The 16,353-nt window shown below is 37.1% G+C and overlaps 1 protein-coding gene across 2 annotated transcripts in view; it reads left to right on the top strand.

The window, feature by feature from the left end:
* Ythdc1 (YTH domain containing 1) overlaps window positions 1-16,353 on the top strand; it is a 34,409-nt gene extending 18,056 nt beyond the window's left edge. The window contains exons 8-17 of one of the 2 annotated variants that reach the window (XM_048364664.1): window positions 189-297; window positions 375-492; window positions 4,188-4,272; window positions 5,764-5,930; window positions 8,400-8,482; window positions 9,679-9,715; window positions 9,789-9,852; window positions 9,950-10,012; window positions 12,306-12,440; window positions 15,384-16,353. In XM_048364664.1, coding sequence (XP_048220621.1) covers window positions 189-297; window positions 375-492; window positions 4,188-4,272; window positions 5,764-5,930; window positions 8,400-8,482; window positions 9,679-9,715; window positions 9,789-9,852; window positions 9,950-10,012; window positions 12,306-12,440; window positions 15,384-15,608 — 1,086 coding nt within the window. In that variant the 3' untranslated portion in view covers window positions 15,609-16,353. The remainder of the gene's footprint in view (window positions 1-188; window positions 298-374; window positions 493-4,187; window positions 4,273-5,763; window positions 5,931-8,399; window positions 8,483-9,678; window positions 9,716-9,788; window positions 9,853-9,949; window positions 10,013-12,305; window positions 12,441-15,383) is intronic. The other variant, XM_048364665.1, reaches the window with a different exon arrangement.

Here is a 16,353-nt window from a genome sequence, read left to right as displayed (position 1 = left end):
AACTTAGCTAAAAATAGTTTATATTTTTTTAGTATTAATAGTCTTTTTACCTTGAGCTAATAATTATCCATAAAACTTTACACACAGAACAATTGTGAAATGTTTAGATTGAAGTAATGAAGCAATATGATACGAGTGAGAAGATTTGCAGTTAAATTTCAAATTGTGTCTTTGTATTATTTCCATAGGGTGTATGGTCCACACTGCCTGTCAATGAGAAAAAACTAAATCTTGCATTCAGATCTGCAAGGAGTGTTATCTTAATATTTTCTGTTAGAGAAAGTGGAAAGTTTCAAGGTAAGAATAGAAATAATTTGGATATATAAAAACACGAACTGTATCAACGCCTACATAGTATTTTATGATTCCTTTAGGGTTTGCAAGACTTTCTTCAGAATCACATCATGGAGGATCTCCTATACACTGGGTGCTTCCAGCAGGAATGAGTGCTAAAATGCTGGGAGGTGTCTTTAAAATTGACTGGATATGCAGGTAAAGTAAACATGTTAGTACCAGGAAATTGCCCTTGTTTTCTATGGGCTATGAGTTAGGAAAGATAAAATTCTACCATGGTTTAGTTTATTACTCTTATGTTCATGTACCATCACTTTGTCCACTTGGGAGGAGTAGCATTGTTAGAATGGTTTCAGACTGTGAGATTTATAACAGCAATAAAAGTTAAAACGGAGGGAAAAATACATTTTATCTCATGTCAGTGTGCAAATAAATAGCAAAGGTGTATTTAAGAGATTTACACATTTTAGTTAATTGGAATAAATACCTGCATTTGTTAATTAGTCATTTAGTTACTCTGGAGTGGAGAAATACTCTTATTTTGGCTAACAATTTTGGAGGCTACTGATGTAGTTGTGAACAGTTATTTTATAGGGATTTAGCAATTCGTGTGTTTTAGCTTTGTGATCTTTTGAAACAATGAAGATTCAACTATTAAAAAACATGAGATTCATTTTGAATACGTGATTTATTATACTATTTTAAGGCTTTTATATCATTAGTCTTACAAAGCTAATGATATGGGTCAACTTTTCATGGCATGTATAAATCTACTACCTATTAAGTTACTTCTTCACCATTATCTGAAAGGCAATAGGACCATATGAATTTTTTGTGAAATATAAGTTGTTAGAGCATTATATTTAGAAGGGAATTACCAATAATAAAAGAAAATGCTATTCGTATTCAGGAGTAGAGAAAAATTTGAAGGGTGCTGGTCAGCAGTAATAAAGGAAATTGCTATTTCTGTTCAGGCATAGAGAGCAGTGCTTGTGTGTATGTATTGGTACTGAGGCCTGAACTCAAGAGTCTGGGCGCTGCCCTTCATATTTTTTGCTCAAGGCTGGTGCTCTGCCGCTTGAGCCACAGTTCCACTTCTAACGTTTTGAAGAGTAATTGGAAACCAGCTTTGAACTGTGATCCTCATCATCAGAACTTGTCCTCCTGAATCATTCATTAGGATTGGGGGTGGGCTTTTTTTTTTTAAGCGCCAGTCCTGGTGCTTGGACTTCCATTCTGAATGCTGTTCCTGAGCTTTTTGGCTCAAGGCTAGAGCTCTTCCACCCCTCTAGCCATACAGCTCCACTTCTCGCGTTTTTGAGGTAGTTCATTGGACATAGAAGTGTCACAGACTTAACTGCTCACCCCAGCTTCCAACCTCCGTCCTCTGATGTCGGCCTCCTAAGTAGCTGGGATTGCAGGAGTGAGCCACTGGTGCCTGGAGGTGTTTTTTTTAATGAAGTGGAAAGTAACGATCTGTGGTGGCAGCAACCTATAAATCTTAGCTACTTGGGAGGCAGAAATCTGGATCACCATTCAAAGTTACCCTGGGAATTAAAAAGTTTGAGACGCCTTCCGTAGTGATAGCTACTGTATTCCTTGCATTTATGTTTCCTTGGTGTAAAAGTTACTTTGAATGCCCCATGTTTGAGTTTTCTCTATAAAATGTGAATTATGGGACTGGGAATATGGCTTAGTGGTAGAGTGCTTGCCTAGCATGCATGAAGCCCTGGGTTAAATTCCTCAACACCATGTAAACAGAAAAGGCCAGAAGTGGCGCTGTGTCTCAAGAGGTAGAGTGCTAGCCTTGAGCAAAAAGAAGCCAGGGACAGTGCTCAGGCCCTGAGTTCAAGCCCCAGGACTGGCAAAACAAACAAAAATGTGAATTACATTTGACTCTCCACAGTAGTAATTTCACTAGGTTCCTAAGCACCTTTTAGGTTTAATAATAACTAGATTTGATAGGTTTGATCCATAAAGCAAATTTTGCTACTGTGTTGGTAGGTGTCTCACTGTGAAAGTATACTCTTGAAACCCTCCCCACGCTTGCTGAAACCTTGATGACCCTGTATAGGTAGTTGGAAGTTTGAGACAAGATAAAAAGCACATTAGCTAATAATGTTTGATTTAGAATTGGTAGATTAGATCAGAGTAAAGCTATGATGTACCTAGTGTCATTCATCCAGAATTACATTTATTGATAGAGCTTATCCTCCTTTTCTGGTTCATTAAAAGAAACTACCTTCGTTTTCTTTCACTTCCTTATTATTTTTTAACAACCAAATTACCCTCCAGCACATAAACTGCTGTTTTCTGTCCTTTGTTGGATTTGTTCCATTTGCAGAGATCAGAGTCCCTTCCTTGTTCTACAGAGCATAGTAAAGATAACTTGTATCAGTAGTCCTAATAATGTCTGTTGAAAAGGCAACTGGACGCCTGTTCTATAAGTGTGATTCTAAGAGGAACAAAAAAGAAGACTAGTAATTCTGAATTATTTTGATCTTATTTTCCTTGACTTCACACTTCTGACATCCTGTCTTGAGATGAACTAGTTTGTTCAAACAGGAAACATCTTAAATCTAGACACAGTACAACCTGAAATGACAGATCTATCTGGCTTTTCATGTGCCTTTACTTTGGATATTTTAATATTTATAGTGACAGTTGTAGTAATAATCTGTGGCCTTGCTGTATTTTGTTGGCTATAGTAGGTTTTTACTTTTCTGTGACTCTTCTTGTAGATTGGTAACTGAGATGAAAAATCTAAAGTATTGAATAAAATACAAAGGGAGCTCTGCCTCTAGATATTTCTAGTTTTTTGATACAACTATAATACTAGTCTTTCGGGAAAAAAGTTTATATATAGATGTGATGAGTTTAACTTACTCATCTTTTCATGTTTTTTGATGAGTTTAATTTGTATTGTAATGGAGAATTCTTTTTTTTTGCCAGTCCTAGGTCCTGGGACTTGAACTTGGGGCTGGGCACTGTCCCTGAACCTTTCTGTGCTCAAGGCTAGTGCTCCACCACTTGAGCCGCAGTGCTACTTCTGGCTTTTTCTGTTCATGTGGTTTTGAGGAATAGAATGCAGGCCTTCATGCATGCTAGGCAAGCACTCTACCACTAAGCTATATACCCAGCCTGGAGAATTCTTTTCATTAATAATAAATAGTCTTGTCAGTCATATTCATTTCTATTTTTTCTTGGTAACACCAGTTGTTCATATTGTGTCATTTTGTGTTTGGGATTGTGCTGGATTGCTAAATAGAAAATTTAGGATATTATTGACCTTTATGAGACTATTTTGTTATATGCCTCATACAACCCAAGTTAGTATTTAATATTAAGTAGGTTATACCTGAATTTAAGGAAAGGGCATAGTTAATATAGGTTTGCAATTTTATTTCATAACACCTTTCTGTGAGTCTTAGTAAATATTAAATATGTCCTATTCATGAGGAAGGACACTTGAACCTGAAAACCAGCTCTGAATTTAAGTTTGGGGACCATTTCTGTTTTCATTTGGTGTTAGCAGCTAGTTGAAGTAGCTATTAAATGTGTCAGTTTTAATAGGTAGAGTTTTCTTTTGAGTACATGGGAATAAGGAACATATTAAATATTTTATATGTCACTGTTTACAAACTAAACCATAGTAAAATAGGTTACAATATCCTTGTTTTTAAACTAAAGCTTATGCTTTTAGAAGGAGCTTGGGTTCAAACAAAGCATTTGTGCTTTTGAGCACTATACATACAATAGCCATCTCAGTGGATCAAATTTTTTAAATTTATAACTATGTCATAGGCAATTAGTAACTTATACCTTCAGTTTTGAATTTGATATTTTAAAGAAATTTGCCAAACGATTTAATTGATGCTACTTTGTATATTTAGGCGTGAATTACCCTTCACTAAGTCAGCTCATCTCACCAATCCTTGGAATGAACACAAGCCAGTAAAGATTGGACGTGATGGACAGGTTTGTTTTAACCCCCCCCCCCCCAACCAACCCATAAATTTACACTAAGGAACCCATAAAATATACACTAAGGAACATTTCTAAAACCATTTCTTTTTTTTTTTTTTTTTTTTTTTTTTGGCCAGTCCTGGGCCTTGGACTCAGGGCCTGAGCACTGTCCCTGGCTTCTTCCCGCTCAAGGCTAGCACTCTGCCACTTGAGCCACAGCGCCGCTTCTGGCCGTTTTCTGTATATGTGGTGCTGGGGAATCGAACCTAGGGCCTCGTGTATCCGAGGCAGGCACTCTTGCCACTAGGCTATATCCCCAGCCCTCTAAAACCATTTCTGAAATATAGGAATTGTCAAGTGAAACATTTTAATTTGAAATTCTGATCATTGTATTATGATTGATAAGGCATCTATTGATGTTGAAATATAAGTCACTTTTTAGCTGGTACTTTCATTAGTAAAGGGAAAATTATAAAAGTGGCTTGATTTTAGAAGTTTATATGTTAGCCTGACTTTGTAGTCACTGTGTTGTGGTCAGTTTATTGTCAGTATAATTGGCACACACTTATGTGGTTATTATGATGAAGACTGTACTTGTATGTTTGTATTTATACAAAGAAATACTCCTTTGGTTAGAATAGAATGGAAGGCAGTGTATTTTAAGCAATCTGATTTGTGAATTGAAATTATGGAGCCATACATGATTTCATTTTCTACCCTTTAAATAAAAATACATCAATATTTAAATAAATAATTTTTTTTCTTTTTGCCAGTCCTGGGGCTTGAACTCACCTCCCTGGCTTCTTTTTTTGCTCAAGGCTAGCACTCTGCCACTTGAGCCACAGCACTACTTATGGCCTTTTCTGTATACGTGGTGCTGAGGATTTGAACCCAGGGCTTCATGTATACTAGGCAAGCACTTCTGCCACTAGGCCATGTTCACATCCCCAAAACCCTTTTATTTTTGTAAGACATGGTCTCAAAAATTTCCTGTGTAGCCCAGGCAGGTAAAACTTGGTGTCTTTTGCCCTAGACCTCCTAAACTTCTGGGATTGTGGATTTTTACCACTGTACTTGTCTCATGAAAATACATTGAAAGGCTTTGTGAATGTAACAGCGTATTGGAGCTGGTGCCACTGTCCATGCCTGTGGTCCTAGTTATTCAGGAGGTTAGCTAAGATCTCAGTTCAGAGAAAGCCCAGGCAGCAAAGTCTCTGTGACTCTTATCTGCAGTTAGGAGAGATGCTGAGAGTGGAGCTGTGGCTCCAGTGGTAGCATGCTAGCCTTGAGCACAACAGCTCCGAGACAGCATGGAGGCCCAGAGGTTAGGCCCAGGGGACGCACACGCACATGCACACGCACACACAAGACCTTATTGGAACCTCATGAGCACTAGCCTTGGGAAGGAGTCCTTCCTCTATGATGCATTGTGGTTCTCTATTAGAATGCAAAATTTTCTGTTCTGATGCTTTTGTCTTATAAATTGCTGCTACTCTATTCTAGGAAATTGAACTTGAATGTGGAACTCAGCTCTGTCTCCTATTTCCCCCCGATGAAAGTATTGACTTGTATCAGGTCATTCATAAAATGCGCCACAAGCGAAGAATGCATTCTCAGCCCAGATCAAGAGGACGTCCATCCCGTCGAGAACCAGTCCGGGATGTGGGAAGGTTAGAAACGTTCTTTGGACTGGTAATAGGCACATGTATCAGGATAACATGATGGAGGAATATGATTCGTCAAAAGTTTGTCCTGCGGTAAAGAAGAAAGAGAAAATCCTCAAATCAAGCTGCATGGACTAGTTTGTGGCTTCATTGAGGATTTCACATGGTCACCTTGGTCTCAGTCATTTTCAAGAGGAAAATGGGGATCTTTCCTTATGCCAAAAAAAAAAAAAATCCTAAAGAGTGATACGAGTTTAGATTAGCTAGTACTCTGATAATACAGAGCACAAGTGAAATGAGGTAGGCATTTGTTGCTATGAACAGGCTAGAAAAGAGGAAGAGGAGGAAGTCTTTATTTGCAAAAATTGTTAATACTTTGTAAAAAAGCCTTTTCTTTCAGGTGTGTCTCTGGATAAGCCTTATCAGATATGGGACTTTTATAAAGGATCACTAATATTTTTTCAGAAGATGACGCCTCATTTAGAGGATAAAATATTTTAAGTTATTTTGCTATTCAAGAGGAGCATTATTGGGACTTTGAAATTGTGTCACCGTGATGTGTTAACCCCATTGGCAGATATTCTCTAACATGTGCCCAGTGAATTCACACATCTTGCTGAGCTTCTGAAACCAGTAGGTTCTCTCCAAAGGGGATCACGTGGCCCCAGGAGACCCGGCAACAAACCAAAAGGAAGGGCTGTTGCTGTGTCTGTTCACAACATTTCCAGATGCTGGCAGTTCCTGTGGACTAAAAGTGGTTTTTAGAGGATCGCCATGGTTATTGAGCACTACTTATGAACTAAACAGCATTTTCCAGGAAAAGGGGGTTTAACTTGTTACAGAATTGGAGAGAAGTCTTTGCAAAGGACTGATTTAATCCCTTCTACCCAACACCTTCCCTTGTATAGATTTGCATACAGCTAAACCTAAAATATTCTACTAAAGACTGTTGGATATGTGGTGGATGGGATGAAACCTTTGGTTAAGTTTCCATTTGGTGGAAACATTCTGTGGTAGGTACAGATAACCCAACAAGAGTCCCATTTCTTTGAGCCTAAAAGGACATTGTCGAATAGGTAGGAGGAAACCTGGCAGAGCCCCTTACTTTTTGCCTAAAAGGACTGAGCACCAAGATGTCTTTTGAAGTTTTAAGCTAAGAGGTTTCCAGTGCAATACAGCACATACACGTGAAGTTTTTCCTCAGTTTTGCAATGGACTGCAAACTATACTTATTACACCACTCCTCCTCCTCTCAAGCCTGCCAGGGCCTCCATTTATGTATGTGGCATACAGCTTACAGTCAGTAGTTGGACTACTATATGAACTGTTACTATCATGTTTTAGACCGGTCGTAAATGCACTCCCCAAACTACAAGAAAGCGGTATGTCTATTTTTTAAACCAGCTTTTAATTTTCATAGTATTTATTTGTAGATGCATCTGTTTTATACTCTGTTGGGGGGCTTGGGACTGTTGCACTTAACTGTGCAGTTTGAGTAAACTTGTGTTAAACAATTAATGAAAGCAGTTAAAAAACAGCTGGAAAAAAAGTGATGCCAGGTTATTACAGAAGTTATATTAAAGGTAAACTGTTTATTTCTTAAGTATTTTGAATTTATTTAGCTTTTTTATTAAGTGATAAGTTGAAGTGTATTTCATGATGTCTGAAGTTAACCATAAGATTAAAGAGCAGCCCACTGCAAATATTAAAATACCAACTTCTAAAGAATATACTTGGAACTAGTGTTATGAATTCTGTTAAAATTATGTCCCATTCATTTCTCGCCAAGTTATAAAAGTTTTACAAGGCACTGTCTCTGTAAAAGTTTCCCATAATTAATTCATGTTAATATAGAAAGAATAACTGTAATTAAGAAATAGTTAATTTTAAGAGTATTAAGGTATCTTAACTGGTTATAATTTTATGCTTTTATAAAATATAGCTTTGTGCAAATCAGAGGAAAAATACTTCTTAATCTTGTTGAGATTTAAGATGGCAGAGCACGTAGGTTTTAGAATCACCTGTTGTATAGTGATGGGATGGGTTGTTCCCTCTCCAGCACCTTTCTTACCTGAATGGCAATTTTATTTTGTTTTATTTATTTTTTTTAATGTTTTGTCAAACTTGCTACTGACATTTGTCTGAGGATAATTTTGTTTAGACTACTAAAATAGAATTTGTGTTTCACGTAAACAGGACGTATGTTTCAGTTAGATTACTCTTTGAGGTTTTTGTCTGATGACATGAGATTGCAGGGAATACTTAATTTCCAGCAATTTGCATTTAAGGTGGTTTATAAGGATTAATTTGAGAAATTATAATTTAAGACTTGTAAGTTAAGTTGGCCACCAAAAATTGTTCATTTCAAGGGAGCAAGGGCTATTGTTTGGACTTTTCTCTGTCAGAAACTCTTGTTTTGATGTTTGTTCTCCCAGCAGTTTTTGGTTTAATTTCTAATGTGTCTAATTTGTGTAGGCGTCGACCAGAAGATTATGATATTCATAACAGCAGAAAGAAACCAAGGATTGACTATCCCCCTGAGTTTCACCAGAGACCAGGTTAATATTTTATAATCCTGCAGATATTTGACTTTAAATTATTAAAACAAAACAAAAACTTACATTATAACCCTGTACTTCTAAAAATGAAGAAAATTTTGGACATGACTACTTAAACCTTAGGAAATCATTAATAATTCTTACTCATGGTTCTTCTACCTTGTTAATAAGATTATTTAATCTGTCCAGTATGAGTAATCATAATCTATTAATAATTACATAAACTTGCTAATTTTGCAAAAATGAAAAATTGTCTACACATGTATTTACGATGAAATGTGGTTAGGTGACACAGTAATCTTATGCCTTTTGTTCCATTTGATACTTAGTGTTTCTTGTGGGATGTAGCATTATCTGGAAACTGAAATTAGCCTTTTTTTTTTTTTAAAGCACTTGACTATTTTGGAGAGATGCGGAAAATAATTGGTTGGTGATTTAAATGCACCTTTTCAATTAGTTTATATTTTACTGCATATAAAAACCTGTCCAAAGGGATTTTATATTGACAACACAGTAATGTTACTAAATTGGCCACTTGGAACTTTGTGTTAGTATTATATAGAGTTCTTATGTATCCACTTCTTGATATAAGCTTCATTGTTTACTAAGTTACACTAGCACAGAATTTTTTTTTTTTATCCCAGTAACATAGCCGCTCAAATAGTTTTACATTTTAATTTTCTGGATCTTAGCTAAAATAAGTAGAAAATACTATTTTCTTTTATGGTTCTTTCATTTAAAATGCAAACATTTCATTTTTGCAACTTTTGCAATTTTCTTCCTCTTTTGAGGTTTCCTTTAAAAAAAAGTTAACTTAGCAAGCCCTGTATATGCTGCAGGTAAACATGTGTCTTAAGGAGGTCCTATTACACTGCCCTCGAGATAATTCCTCTGCTCTTCTCTATGGTGCAAAATGAAGTTTTCTATGTACCATAATTTGGGCCATGCACTTAGGGAGATACATTTGAAAAATTGTCTAGTAATTTACAATTCTGTGATACCATTAACTTACATAGTTGCTTCGTTACTTCCTATATTATGTTATCCAAGAAGAAAAATTGAAAGTGGATTAATAACACCATGTAAAGTACATATTTTATGGGAAGAGTTGAACCCAGTAATAAAGAAGGTTTAATTATAATGCCACAATAAAAAAATATAAATTTGATTTACCAAAATACTTGATGTTTGAACAGGGTATTTAAAGGATCCACGGTACCAGGAAGTAGACAGGTAAGTTGGGTTCACTCTTGTTTAGTTTTGAATTAACATTCTTGGAACTAGTTTATGAATTACCTGAATTTAGTTTCACAAATCTTATTCCCAACAGACGATTTTCAGGAGTTCGCCGAGATGTTTTTTTAAATGGGGTAAGCATTAAATTTTATATACTTAGTATATAGGTAAATGCTGGGTCTGATTTATTTTGTAGTCTTTACTTACTGTCATTATCATCTTTCATTTTAGTCCTACAATGATTATGTGAGGGAATTTCATAACATGGGACCACCGCCACCTTGGCAAGGAATGGTTTGTATTATTTTGCTTTTATAATTAACTTCACTTTCAGTTCCTAATAGTTTGACTGCTTTTTGGAATATGGCAATTAGGGTTATCTGTGAAGAGGTTAGAAATATAAATATTTGGTGATGTATAATTACATGTTATTTTTAAAATTAAAGACTAGTAAATTGAATAATTTTGGTAGCTTAGGGTTAATTGATATGAGTAATAGCATAGGATAGGGGTAGTGTAAGCGTTGGTGCCTGGGTTTGGATGTGTTTCCTTCTATATCCCAGTCTAAGATCTTGAATGAAGTTTATTTTCCCTCATCTGTAAAGTTCAGTGAGCATTGCCGTTCTTTGGCTCATTAGTTGAGTGTTTAGTCTTTTGCATAAGATTGCTTGGTTTGAGCATGTGTTGGTGATCGGAGTGAATTACAATTTAAGTTTAGCATAGTGAGAGATCTAATAACTCAGTAAATCCAGTTCTTTCCTTAAAACTGAATCCTCGTTATTTGATTGTCAGTATTCTTTAAGAAAAGTGGATATTTTTATTTTTTAGTTGTACAAAGCGTTTGCCATTCCGTAGATGAGGTTATGATTACAATGTTCTTTACAGTGTCACCCCTCTCTTCTCCATTTCCTCCTCCAGTACCTACTCAAGAGTATATTTTAAGATGTTAAAGGTTACTGAAGCATTAATTTCTCTGGTAAATTAGAAATTTAGTACTTTAGCTTTTTGTGTGTTTCACTTTAGATTTTTGTAAAAGGCAAAAAGATTTATACGATCTGAAGAGGAAACCAGAGTATTCACTTTAGATTTTTGTATCATTTTATTTTTTTGTTATATTACCTCTTCCTTGGACTTTTTGTTTCACTTGTAGTTTTTATGCTATTGCATATAAATAGGTGAATTATGAGAACTCTTTCCTTTTGAGCTTATGAAATTAAAAACGCTGAAACTTCCTTTTTGCAGCGAGGGGGGTCAGTCCTGGGGCTTGAACTCAGGGACTGGGCACTGTCCTGACCTTTTGCTCAAGGCTAGCACTGGACCACTTAAGCCACAGTGCCACTCCCAGCTTTTCCTGTTTATGTGGTACTGAGGAATCGAACCCACGGCCAGGCAAGTACTGTACCACTAAGCCGCATCTCCAGCCCGCACTGAATGAAACTTTTATTTGTATGTGGTCCTGGGGCTTGAACTCAGGTCTGGACGCTGCCCTGAGCACAACTGGTAGTGCCATGCCACTTGAATCACAGCTGTGCTTCTGGCTTTTTGATGATTGGAGATCAGAATCTCATAGATTTTCCTGCCCAGGCTGGCTTCCAACCTTGATTTCAGATCTCAGCCTCCTGAATAAGATTATAGGTGTGAACCTGCAGTACCCAGCTGAAATTTTCATATGTAAAAGTAATCTTGGTAGGGCTGGGAATATTACTTACTGGTAATGCTTGCCTAGTATGCGTGAAGCCCTGGGTTCGATTCCTCAGCACCATATGAACAGGAAAAGCCAAAAGTGGCGCTGTGGTTCAAGAGGTAGAGTGCTAGCCTTGAGCAAAAAGAAGCCAGGGACAGTGCTCTGGCCCTGAGTTCAAGCCCCAGGACTGGCAAAAAAAAAAAAAAGTAATCTTGGTGTACTTTTGTTTTGTTTTGTTTTGTTTTTGCTGGTCTTGGGATTGCCTGAGAAATGTCCATTCGTTTTTTGAGCCACATCTCCACTTCTGGCTTTTTGCTGGTTTACTGGAGATGATTCCCATAAACTTTCCTTCCCTGGCTGGCTTTCAGCCTCAATTCTTAGATCTCAGTCTCCTGAGTAGCTAAGATAAATAGTGGGAGCCACTGGCACCTATTGATTTTTATTTTTGCTTTTGAAACAATATTGGTGAATAGTGGTTAGCTGAAGAATCAATACTAGAACCGGAATGCTTAATGGCCAAATCCCAGCTTACCCTTTTACTAATGGAGTGTGAGTCTTAGGCAAGTGTTACTTAGCTTTTTGGTATTTGTTTTCCCTTTATAAACCAGAAGTTCCTAGTATCAGCCTCAGGTTTGCTATCACGTTTTAATGAGCAATAAGGGAAAGTGCTTACCTCTTGCTGTTCTAATTTAAATGTTGTATGTGGGAAAGTATAAACATTAGATCTTTGAAGGTTTATAAATAGAAAATTTATTCTACATTTGACTTTCTAAAAGGGGTATTTGGAAGAAGCTTCATTCCAAGAAAATAACTGAAGATGATTTGTCTGGGGCTGGTGGTTTGGGTATGCAAGGGTAGGAATAGCTTTGGTCTGTTCTTACGGAAGTGATTTTCCCTTTTTAGCCTCCATATCCAGGGATGGAACAGCCTCCCCACCATCCCTACTATCAGCACCACGCTCCTCCTCCTCAAGCTCACCCTCCTTACTCAGGACACCATCCAGTACCGCATGAAGCACGATACAGAGACAAACGAGTAGTAAGTGTACCAGGAGGCAAAAATGTGAGGGGCTCCTTAGAAATGGAGGGTTATTTCGAATGATAAGCTGTTTTGTATTCTTACTGTATTCTTAAAGCCAAAAGTGGCGCTGTGGCTCAAGTGGTAGAGTGCTAGCTATCCTTGAGCAGAAGCAGCTCAGGGACAGTGCTCAGGCCCTGAGTCCAAGCCCCATTAATTAGGTCTAATAGAAATAAGGCTCAGATTGCTTAAGTAGAGGCATTCTTCCATAGATAACTTGTAGTGTGCTAGATATATATAATGCCTAGTATATTTGTATGCTGGAATCTTACTGCCCTTGTAATTGCATATATACATATATATACACACACACCTATAAACATAATGTATGTATATTAGGTAAATGATGTACTATTGAGTCTTGTCCTCAGCTTTTTTTTTTTTTTCAAACATTCTTAATTTTTGCTCAGAGACCATGATCTTTCTGATCTAATGCCTCTTGAGTAGCTAGGAGGACTACGTGTGTGAGTCAACTTTTTGTATATTCTGATGATGCACATAATTTTTAGAATGTAGATGACATATATGCATGCGGGAATGTACTAAGGTAGTTATTAAGTTTTATAACTTCATAGGTAGTGTATCTTAGTCTTAAATATATGATTGATTTCTATCAAGTCTTATTAAAAGTATGTGTTTAACTTAATCCTTAACCTGATTCTTGGCAAAAACTGACACCTAGCTGTTAAGGAGGAATGCAAAAAAAATAACTCTTCAGTATTAGAATCTAACAATTATTTGATATGGTAGCTATGAAACCTTTGATCACTTTTTGATTATCTATGTTGTGGCTTCTGGGGTTTCACATAGTAGGGAGGCTGAACTTATTAGAAGTTGAAATTCTGCTGGAATTTGTTTGAAGTATAATTGATACTTGCGTATGTTTGAAGCTTAGAACTATATATAGGCTTTCTGTTGCAAAGAGCACCTATAATCCTAGCACCCAGGGGTCTAAAAGGGAGAATTGCCCATTTGAAGCCACGTTGGGCAAGACATGTCTCCAGACAACCCCTACAGTAATGTCGCTATAAGTTGGGATTTTTCTTTTCTTCTCCCCTGTCTTTAGGGTGACGAATTTGTGAAGCCAAATGTTTCTGGCTTCTTATTAAGGAAAAAAATAATATAAGACAGGAATTGTCAGACCAGCACTCAATTTTTTTAGATAGTTTTATTTGTTACTATTATCATAAAGACATAGCAATCCTTCAAAAAAAAAGTCATATTACAATCTTTAATGTTCTTTCAGCCAATTGTAATAGACTTGAGAATGATAAGAATTTTTCCTATCACCCTAGAAATACACAGCTTATGTTTTATTAAAAACTTGGTCAGATGTTTGTCTCAGAAATGAAACATGACTTTCATAAATGCTGTAGAATTCTGTGTGTGTATATATATGTATGTGTGTGTGTGTGTATTATGTATATGTGTATGCATGTACTTGGACTTGAACTCAGAGCCTGGGTGCTGTTCCCTGACTATTTTTGGCTCAAGGCTAGCACTATACCATTTGAGTCAAACTTCACTTCCAGCTTTTTGATGGTTAATTGGAGATACAAGTCTCATGAACTTTTCTGCCTGGGCTGGCTTTGATTTGTGATCCTCAGATCTTAGCCTCCTGAGTGGTTAGGATTACAGATGTGAGTCACCAGTGCCTGACTGTAGCATGGTTTTTAATAAAGGAATCTTCTAAGATCCTTTTTACTGAAATGCAGGGGTTTTTTGTTTGTTTAGCCCTGGAGCTTGAACCCCGCGCCTGGGCCACTGTCCCTGAGCTCTTTTGCTCAAGGCTAGTAGTACTCTGTCACTCTTGAGGCACAGCTCCATTTCTGGTTCTCTGGTGGTTAATTGGAGATAAGAATCTCACTTCCCTGCCTGGACTGGTTTTGAACCCTAATCCTCACATCTCAGCATCTTGAGTAGCTGGGATTACAGGTGTGAGCCACCAGCACCCAGCATACGTTTAACAAACAGATCAAGCCTTTTTGGTTAGAGCATGTGCGTGTTGGGTGTGTGCATGTGTATGCACACATGTATGTATATTCATTTTTCTGCATGAAAGGTGGGGTGACATGTTTTGAGGCTTCTATTCTCTCTTTTGAAAAACAGACCAAATTTACTTAATAAGAACCTCAAAAACTGAAAGTAGAAAGCTTAATGTGGAGTAGAGTCAGAGATATAAGTAACTGCAGTTTTACTGTATTTCACTCTTACTCATTTTTGTCATCTTCTAGTGTTAGCTTTGTGGGGGACAGACTTAATATCTTTCTCCACACATTTTTTCTTACCATAAATATTGCCATCATCTTGCCAGGGTGGGTGTTTTAACCAGGGACCTGAAGCTCTATTGGCAGTGTGCCACGGGAGCCATACTGCACAGCCTAACTTGTGGCCGGTGGTTTTGCTGATGGCGTCTCAGGCTTTTCTGAGCAGGCCGGCTTTGAACTATGATCATCTGCTCAGGATCTCAGTCTTCTGAGTGGATAGGATTACAAGAATGAGCAACTGGCACCTGACCAAAATGGTTTTCCTATGCCATAAAATACTTGGAAGAAATCTAGAGCTTCACCCTTTATAATTTCACGTCAAAAAGAGCATAAGCTGTTATTGTAGAATTGAGCGAGGGAAAAACAGCCAATTGCATGAAAGAACTTCATGACATTTTACGTGGAGGCTCTACACACTGTTTGCTTAGTGGTCATAAGCAGGTGGTTACTTTGGCCTTAACCTTATTAAAGAGGCCAGAGGGAGAAGTCACTGAAGTTGAAGAGATTTGAATAATATATTGTAGATATCTGATTAGATATCATACTAAATTTTTCTGTTTTCTTTCTTTGAGACAATTACAAGGACAAATTCTATTCAAGTTTTTACTATGCCTAATGTATTTCTTTCATCTTCTAGCATGATTATGATATGAGGGTGGATGATTTCCTTCGCCGCACTCAAGCTGTTGTTAGTGGTCGGAGAAGTAGACCTCGTGAAAGAGATCGTGAGCGAGAGCGAGACCGTCCCAGAGACAATAGAAGAGACAGAGAACGAGATAGAGGTCGTGATCGAGAAAGGGAGAGAGAGCGATTATGTGATCGGGACAGAGACCGAGGGGAGAGAGGTCGTTATCGAAGATAATGTGCTTTTGGGGAGCACTGATTGAAGATAAAAAAAAATCTTGTATTTTTTTTGTGTGTGTTTACAAGTAGTAAATTTATTTTCAGCTGTCCACTTAAAGTTCTTTGTGTAGAAGGATTTATTACCACCCTCTTTGTTCCAAGCATGCAGTTTAAGAACTGGAAAACTCAAATCCACCAAAATACACAGTTGACACTTTCATTGGGACAAAGTGGAACAGTCCAAGAATGTAGTTATTACATTCTCCATAAATGTTCATCTTGCAGTATGTTCATCCTACAGTTATTTTGTTGTTACTTGTTTTCTTTCTTTTGGATCTGGATCAGTAACTGCCGTGGTATTTTGCTTTGATGTGTTTCTACATGTAGTTGCACACGGTTCAGTAAAATAATGCTGCTATCAAGTACAGAAATACTGAAGTATGATGGTTTGACTGTATGGCAGTGTTGTAGCAGCCTCTTGGTTTCTCCTTTCCCTGACCCCCCCCCTTTTTTTTTTTTAAAGAAAACTTATAAAGTCACTTTTTTATTTTTTAGTCTTCAATGATGAGAGCAATATTAAGAAGACATTGCTATCTAATTTTTAATCTTTTTAAATAAATTCCTATGTTTGGTAGCATGGTTGATGCTGTTTAGCCTTCCTCTGTAAACTGTATACATTGGCTTGGAATGCGTGTGGCAGCAGAAGATGATTCCCATAGCCCACATTGCTACTGTTTTGTATAAAATAAATTGGTAAAGATTGA

Source organism: Perognathus longimembris, chromosome 16 (assembly GCF_023159225.1).
Source record: "Perognathus longimembris pacificus isolate PPM17 chromosome 16, ASM2315922v1, whole genome shotgun sequence".
Classification (NCBI taxonomy): Eukaryota; Metazoa; Chordata; class Mammalia; order Rodentia; family Heteromyidae; genus Perognathus; species Perognathus longimembris.
This window is presented reverse-complemented; position numbering and strand designations above follow the sequence as displayed.